This window comes from Hipposideros armiger, unplaced genomic scaffold (genome assembly GCF_001890085.2).
Source record: "Hipposideros armiger isolate ML-2016 unplaced genomic scaffold, ASM189008v1 scaffold_1819, whole genome shotgun sequence".
Taxonomy (NCBI): Eukaryota; Metazoa; Chordata; class Mammalia; order Chiroptera; family Hipposideridae; genus Hipposideros; species Hipposideros armiger.
This window is the reverse complement of record NW_017733169.1, coordinates 9,535-17,143: the sequence shown is the minus strand read 5'-3', so window position 1 is coordinate 17,143 and position 7,609 is coordinate 9,535. Positions and strand designations below refer to the sequence as shown.

General features: G+C 64.5%; 1 protein-coding gene across 1 annotated transcript in view; it reads left to right on the top strand.

Moving 5' to 3' along the window:
• LOC109378235 (mucin-5B-like) overlaps positions 1–7,609 on the top strand; it is a gene marked incomplete at its 3' end in the record, with an annotated part of 24,716 nt that overhangs the window by 7,576 nt on the left and 9,531 nt on the right. The window contains exons 12-22 of the mRNA XM_019634684.1: positions 13–150; positions 391–555; positions 794–888; positions 1,648–1,774; positions 2,037–2,292; positions 2,778–2,814; positions 2,926–3,054; positions 3,205–3,356; positions 3,733–3,871; positions 3,948–4,061; positions 5,283–5,462. Of these exons, the coding sequence (XP_019490229.1) occupies positions 13–150; positions 391–555; positions 794–888; positions 1,648–1,774; positions 2,037–2,292; positions 2,778–2,814; positions 2,926–3,054; positions 3,205–3,356; positions 3,733–3,871; positions 3,948–4,061; positions 5,283–5,462 (1,532 nt within the window). The remainder of the gene's footprint in view (positions 1–12; positions 151–390; positions 556–793; positions 889–1,647; positions 1,775–2,036; positions 2,293–2,777; positions 2,815–2,925; positions 3,055–3,204; positions 3,357–3,732; positions 3,872–3,947; positions 4,062–5,282; positions 5,463–7,609) is intronic.

Below are 7,609 nucleotides of genomic sequence, written 5' to 3'. Positions count from 1 at the left end.
ACCACCCCACAGCCAACATCACCGTGTTCAGACCCTCGACCTTCTTCATCCTGGTGCAGACGGGCCTGGGGCTGCAGCTGGAGGTGCAGCTGGTACCCATCATGCAGGTGTTTCTCAGGCTGGACCCCACCCACCGCGGCCAGATGTGCGGTGAGGTTCCGCGGGCTCGGAGGGCCGAGGGCCGTGGGGGCAGGGGAGGGGCAGCGTGTGGCAGGAGGTGGGGGCCGTTCTCCCAGGGCACCAGGTGTCTGACCCCCGCCGGGGAGGCGGCCACGTGGCCCTCACTCAGGGGGCTTTGCACAGGCGCTGACCCCCAGCAGAGCTTATCTGCAGATGGTTCTGGAACCAAAATGCGGGCTGGAGGGCCTGCTGACACGCTCCCTGCCCCAGGTCTCTGCGGGAACTTCAACCAGAACCAGGCTGACGACTTCCGGACGCTCGGCGGCGTGGTGGAGGGCACGGCCGCGGCCTTCGCCAACACCTGGAAGACCCAGGCCTCCTGCCCCAACGTCAAGAACAGCTTCGAGGACCCCTGCTCCCTCAGCGTGGAGAACGGTACCCCGCCCCTGGGGGGCCCTCATGTCACTGCCCGTCCACACAGGAAGCCTCCTGTCTCACCTGAGGTCTGGGGTGGGTAGGGCTGCGGGGCCCCGATATCTAGGTGTGCGTGTAAGTGGCAGGGTCTGGGGTGAACCCCAAAACCAGTCAGCTTCCGGGAGCTGAGGGGCCCGCCCCGGACGTGAGCAGGAGGCCACACCTGGTGACAGCCAGCCCCTCTTGTCTGTTCTCACAGAGAACTACGCCCAGCACTGGTGTTCCCTGCTGACCAACCCTGCCGGCGCCTTCTCGCCCTGTCACTCTGTCATCAGCCCAGCGCCTTTCCACTCGGTGAGACTCCTGACCAGCTGGGGACCCCCAGGTCCCAGGGTGCAGTGGGTGCTAGAGTGTGACCAGCCCCGCCTAGAGCTGTCCCCCAAGCTTCCCTTTCAGGATTCACTCTGTCAAGGGCCGCGCTCTCTCCAAAGGTTCTAGGGGAAGGTCCTCCCTGCCCCTTCCTGTTTCTGGGGGCTCCAGGCCTTCCTGGGCTTGTGGCTGCATCGCCCCAGTTTCTGCCTCTGTCACATGGCCCCTCCTTTTCCCTGTGTCTATGTGCAAGTCTCCTCTTATCTGGACACCAGTCTAGTCGTATCGGAGCCCACCCTAGTGACCTCATTGTAAGCCAGTCACATCAGCAGAGACCCTACTGGCAGCAGGGTCCCAAGGACAAGCCCTAGGGTTTACCTTTCGGGGGCACAGAACTCAACCCATAACCATTGGCCCATAGGCCACTTGGGGAGAAGCTCAAAGCCCTACAATGCACGTGGAAGGCAGGCCCACCTCTGCCCCTTGGGGAGTGGTGAGCTCCACCCTGCCCAGCACCCCTGCCCTGTCCAGGCCCCCCACGTACAGCACAACCAGTGACATGTCCTGGTCCTGCAAAGACCCCTCTCCGCTGGGCCCCGAGCCTGGCCTGTCCCGTCACTGAGTGTGCAGCATGTCACTCCTGGTGGCCTTACACGAAGGCAGGGGTGCCGGGAAGGATGGACAGGGAGAGGAGGGACTCTGATGGGCTGGGGTCCCTGACGGTCCCGGCCGCCTCGTCCCCAGAACTGCCTGTTCGACACGTGCAACTGTGAGAAGAGCGAGGACTGTCTGTGTGCGGCGCTGTCTTCCTACGTGCGGGCCTGCGCGGCCAAGGGCGTGCTGCTCAGCGGCTGGAGGGACGGCGTCTGCAGTGAGTGTCCGAGCCAGCTCCGGCTTCACCATGATGGTGGGGTGGGGGTGCTGGGGACCCCGGGGGCAGCAACACCACCCACAGCGTTCTCAGAGAGCTTGGCACTTCCTCTTCCGCTGGGACCAAGAGCCTGGTGTTCTTAATGATCCCCAGGATCTAGGGGGGAAACTGAGTCAGGCCCCTTAAAGCCCAGCTCAGACGTAGTGATGCGTGGCTGGACGGGGCCACTTCAACTCTGACCTGAGTGTCACCCCCACCCCAGCCAAGTACATGAGCAGCTGCCCCAAGTCCCAGGAATACGCCTACGTGGTGGATGGCTGCCAGCCCACCTGTCGCGCCCTGAGCCAGGCTGACGTCACCTGTGGTGTCACCTTCGTGCCCGTGGATGGCTGCACCTGCCCCCGTGGCACCTTCCTGGACGACGCTGGTGCCTGCGTGTCTGCAGAGGCCTGTCCCTGCTACTTCCACGGATCCGTGGTGGTCCCCGGGGAGGTGGTGCATGACAACGGCGTGGTGTGGTAAGGCCGCTGGGGCAGGCCCTCCCCGCTGTCACCACCGCCCACCCCCCGCCGGCAGGTGGGGGTGCTGCCTGCCTGTGTCTCCCCAGAGGATTCTGAAACACAGGGGGGCTCCCAGGGCAGGGTAGTCCCCCCACCCTTTAGCTCTTCTGTAAAGAGGGACCCCTCCCTGGGCCCGGGATGGTGTTCTGAGGGTCCAGGGCTCACTCTCAGGCCAGCCCAGGGTCCCCGTCCCGCCCCCAGGGGGCTCTTTCACCAGCGGAGCCGCGTCCTCCACAGCCCCAGCCCCAGCCCCGCTGCCTCCCTGCACCTTTGCATGTGTCCTCAAGCGACTGCGGGATTTGGGGTCTTTGCCATGACCCCGGGATTAGGCGCCATCCTCACCTCATGACCAGGCCTGGGGCCCACGCGCCCACCTAGCCGAGATCAGGGTGGGTCTGTGGGGTAGCGGGCAGCAGACCAGGCCAGTTCTCCGTCTCTCGTAGCTCGTGTGTGAGCGGGAAACTGAGCTGCCTGGGGGCCGTGGCAAAGACGCACGCAGGTACTGTGTCCCCTCCTGCCCAGCCAGGGCGCCCACAGTGGGAGGTGGGAAGGGCTTCTGCTGGCCTGGGCGGGGTCCTGGCCACGTGGCAGGACCTACCAGGGTGCCCTCCCTCCACAGGGTGTGTGGCCCCCATGGTGTACCTGGACTGCAGCAACGCCTCGGCGGGCACGCCCGGGGCCGAGTGCCTCAGGAGCTGCCACACGCTGGACGTGGACTGTGTGAGTTAGCGGGCAGGGCTCAGTGACGTTGCTGCCCTGACAGTGTGCCCGCCCCGCCCTTGGCGACGTGCGATGGGCAGTGTCCCCTTCCTGGGTGTTCCTGGGCCACAGCAGGGGACAAGCTGCTGACTGGCACCCGCATGTCCACAGTTCAGCACTCACTGCGTGTCTGGCTGCGTCTGCCCCCGGGGGCTCGTGTCGGATGGAAATGGGGGCTGCGTGGCCGAGGAGGACTGTCCCTGCCTGCACAACGAGGCCACCTACAGTCCCGGGGACACCATCAGGGTCGACTGTAACACCTGGTGGGTCCAGGGTCCCTCAAAGGCAGAGCTCTGCGGTGGGGGAGGGTGCGGGGGGGGTGGCAGAGAGTGGCAGCTGAGTGACCACACGGACAGTGGCCAAGCAGATCCTGGCCCTGGGGCAGAAGAGGAGAGGATGCCCGGCTCCGCCCCCACCCCTTGGGGAGTGGGACCCCACCGCTGGGTCCCGTTCATTCTCTGGAATGTACCCCAGGGCAGGGGCCAGTCAAAGCTGACACCAGGGCCACAGGTGCCAGGGCTGCAGGAGCTGCCTCATTTGACCCCTGGCGAGCACGGGCGGGGCAGGGGCTAGGTTCCAGTCCTTGTCACGGCCTCCGGAGCCCCCCATGAGCAGGGCACCCCCTCCCTTCCCCTGCAGCACGTGCCGGAACCGCAGGTGGGAGTGCAGCCACCGGCCCTGCCTGGGCACCTGCGTGGCCTACGGGGACGGCCACTTCATCACGTTCGATGGCGAGTGGTACAGCTTCGAGGGGAGCTGCCAGTACACGCTAGCCCAGGTACGCGGCCCCCTTGCCCGCCCCAGGGGTTGGCGGGTTGGGGGCCTGACCCACATTGCACCTCTCCGCACCCCAGGACCACTGCGGGGGCAACAGCACAACCAATGGGACCTTCCGCATTGTCACCGAGAATGTCCCCTGTGGAACCACGGGGGTCACCTGCTCAAAGGCCATCAAGATCTTTCTGGAGGTGAGGCGATATCACGTCCCGCATGACAAGGGCTGGGGTTTCGAGGAGGGGCGGCAACGGGTTAAGAAATCACAAGAGTCAAAAATAGAGTTTCTGCGGGCCAGGGGTCTTGTCTCTGCAGACCGAGAGAGCAGAGTCCTGATACTGGCGGGCGAATAACTTTTATTTACAACTGTCACAAAGAGGTCAATTTGAATATCTATGCTCAGTTAATTGATTTGATTAGACCGGCAGCTGCTTCACTGAAACTCATTGTGATCAAGAATGAGTTGTGCTTTCACACCTGCTATGATCCCGGGATGGCCTCAGCATTCCGAGACCACCCCGGATAAGGATAAGGAAGTTTTACCGAGATCATTCCCTTATGACTTCAAAGGACCAGTGCGCAGGAGCATTGGAGTGGGCAGCTGCAAGGCGACAAACGCTCTCCTCCCTTTGCAGCTGACCGGCCCCACTCTGTCCAATTCCCCAGTGCTCCCCAGCTGTACTGTGTCCTGGGGTGGTTAGAACAAATGGCTACAGCCATTTGGAGGAATTCATCCTCTCGCAGGCCTAGAGGCCAGAAGTCCAAGATCAAGGTGTCTGAGGGTCGAGCTCCCACGTAAGGCTCCAGGGGAGGGTCCTTCCTGCCTCTTCCGGCTTCTGGGGGCTCCAGGCGTCCCTTCCTGGGCTGGTGACCACATCCCTCGTCTCTGCCTCTGTCACCACGTGGCTTCTCCTGTGTGTCCTTTCCCCTTCTCCTCTCTCACAGGGACACGGGTCATTGGGCTCAGGCCCACCCTAAATCCACCCTAAATCCAGGATGATATCGAGGGACCCTTCACTCAATCACATCCGCAAGGGCCCTTTCCCCAATAGGTCACATTCACAGGTTCCGGGGGTTAGGACGTGCGCACGTCTTTTGGGGGGACATCAGCCAGCCACAACACCCAGCGACACCACCCCAGGAAGTGTAGAGGGAAGTCAGAGTTCACAGGGCAGAGAGCAGCGCTGCTGGCCGGAGGGACAAGGAAGGCAGCAGCACTGGGGGTCAGCGGGGGGCAGGCTGAGTGCCCGAGGTCCCCCTCTGCTTGCCCGGGGCCCTGGCTCCCAGCACACTCTGCTCAGCCTCCTGCCTCGAGCGCACTGACAGTGTCAAGAGCTGGCTCATCCTTAAGGCCACAGGGTGGGCTCTGGCCCCAAAGCCGGCCCCTCCCTCAGCTCCCATGCACCCCTCTGCAGGACTATGAGCTGATCCTGCACGACGGTGCCTACAAGGTGGTGCAGAGGGGGCCTGGTGGAGACCTGCCCTACAGGGTCCGGTACATGGGCACCCACCTGGCTGTCGAGACCCGGGGCGGCCTGGTCGTGTCCTGGGACCGGAAGACCAGCGTGTTCATCCGGCTGCGCCAGGATTACAAGGTGAAGGTGGAGAGCTGCAGGACCCTCTCGGCCGGGATGGAGCCCCTGCTCCTACACCTGGCCCTACCGGGACCCTCTGGCAGCCGACGGTCTGCTGAGGGCCGAGGCGCACCATGCACAATGTCGGGTTCCAAAAGGGGTGTGTTGAGACCAAATCAACCAACGGGCGTGTCCAAGTCCTGTTGGAAAGCCGCTCTGTCCCCTGGTCTCTCAGCTCAGGGGTTCCACGCCCCTTAGCTAAGGTTCTATGGGGGGTAGGAGCTGGCATACAGAGCTGCCTGCTCTGTTCACCTGCTCACCTGCCCATCTGCCCACCTGCCCATCTGCTCACCTGCCCATCTGCTCACCTGCCCATCTGCCCACCTGCCCATCTGCCCACCTGCCCATCTGCTCACCTGCCCATCTGCTCACCTGCCCATCTGCCCATCTGCTCACCTGCCCATCTGCCCACCTGCCCANCAGGGCGGGTCCCACATCTCTACCTACGACGAGAAGCTCTACGACGTACACGGGGACTGCAGCTACGTCCTGTCCAAGGTGTGGCCCAGGGCCCCGGACCACATCCCTCCTCTGCCCCTGGAAAGGGTCCCGTGATGGCCACCAGGGTGGGTGAGGCCCCGACAGCCCCCTCCCGGGCCCCATCCTGAGGGGATCCCCCAGCTCACATCCTCAGGGGGCCGAGAGGCTTCTGGGCCCCGAGACAAGCTGCCGGGCACTGACTCCGCCTGCACCCCGCATGGGCGTCCCGGGCACGGGGCACCACACACACACTCAGTCCTCTCTCCTTTTCCTGTCAGAGATGTGCAGACAGCGGCCTCACCGTGCTGGCCGAGCTGCTGAAATGTGGCCTGACGGACAACGAGAACTGCCTCAAAGCGGTGACGCTGAGCATGGCCGCGGACATGGTAAGGGCTCTGCCTCCATGTCACCTGCCGCCCCTGGCCTGGGAGAGGGGGCAGAGACGAGAAAGCTGGAGATGGATGAGGACAGAGACGGGGAGGACACGGGCTCAGCTCCGTCCCTGAACCCCGCGGCCCCAGCGGCAGCCCCTTCCCCCACGGGTGTCCAGAGCCACACCAGGTTCCAAGCCTGTGAGCTCCCGCAGGCTCCTTCCCACACTGACCCAGCCCACCTCCTCCCGCTAGACCATCCGGATCCAGGCCAACGGCGGGGTGTTCGTGAACTCCATCTACACCCAGCTGCCCGTGTCAGCAGGTACGCGGCCCCTGGGGCCACGGGGCCATGTCAGGGTGGTGGTCCGCTCCCAGAGAACCTGCACAGAGCCTCTGTGGCCTCGGGCAGTTCCACAAGGTCCAGGGTTGGTTTATCATGTGCAAAGCGGGGTGTCAATGGTCCTGCCTGTGGCTGTTGTGGGGACCCGCTGTCGGACACGCTCGATGCCTGGCCTCTTACGGTTAGTGGTCACGACCTGTGCAGGCATGAGAGCTCCTACCCAGCTCCTGGGGCCCCGTGGGGTGGCTGGGGTCCCCCAGATGCCTGTCTGAACCCAGCCCGCCTCCCGGGCTTCCCTGGGAGCACTGCTGGTCAGCGTGTCTGGGCCTGACCCCCGTGCAGCCTCTGACCTTGCACCGCCCCACAGCCAACATCACCGTGTTCAGACCCTCGACCTTCTTCATCCTGGTGCAGACGGGCCTGGGGCTGCAGCTGGAGGTGCAGCTGGTACCCATCATGCAGGTGTTTCTCAGGCTGGACCCCACCCACCGCGGCCAGATGTGCGGTGAGGTTCCGCGGGCTCGGAGGGCCGAGGGCCGTGGGGGCAGGGGAGGGGCAGCGTGTGGCAGGAGGTGGGGGCCGTTCTCCCAGGGCACCAGGTGTCTGACCCCCGCCGGGGAGGCGGCCACGTGGCCCTCACTCAGGGGGCTTTGCACAGGCGCTGACCCCCAGCAGAGCTTATCTGCAGATGGTTCTGGAACCAAAATGCGGGCTGGAGGGCCTGCTGACACGCTCCCTGCCCCAGGTCTCTGCGGGAACTTCAACCAGAACCAGGCTGACGACTTCCGGACGCTCGGCGGCGTGGTGGAGGGCACGGCCGCGGCCTTCGCCAACACCTGGAAGACCCAGGCCTCCTGCCCCAACGTCAAGAACAGCTTCGAGGACCCCTGCTCCCTCAGCGTGGAGAACGGTAC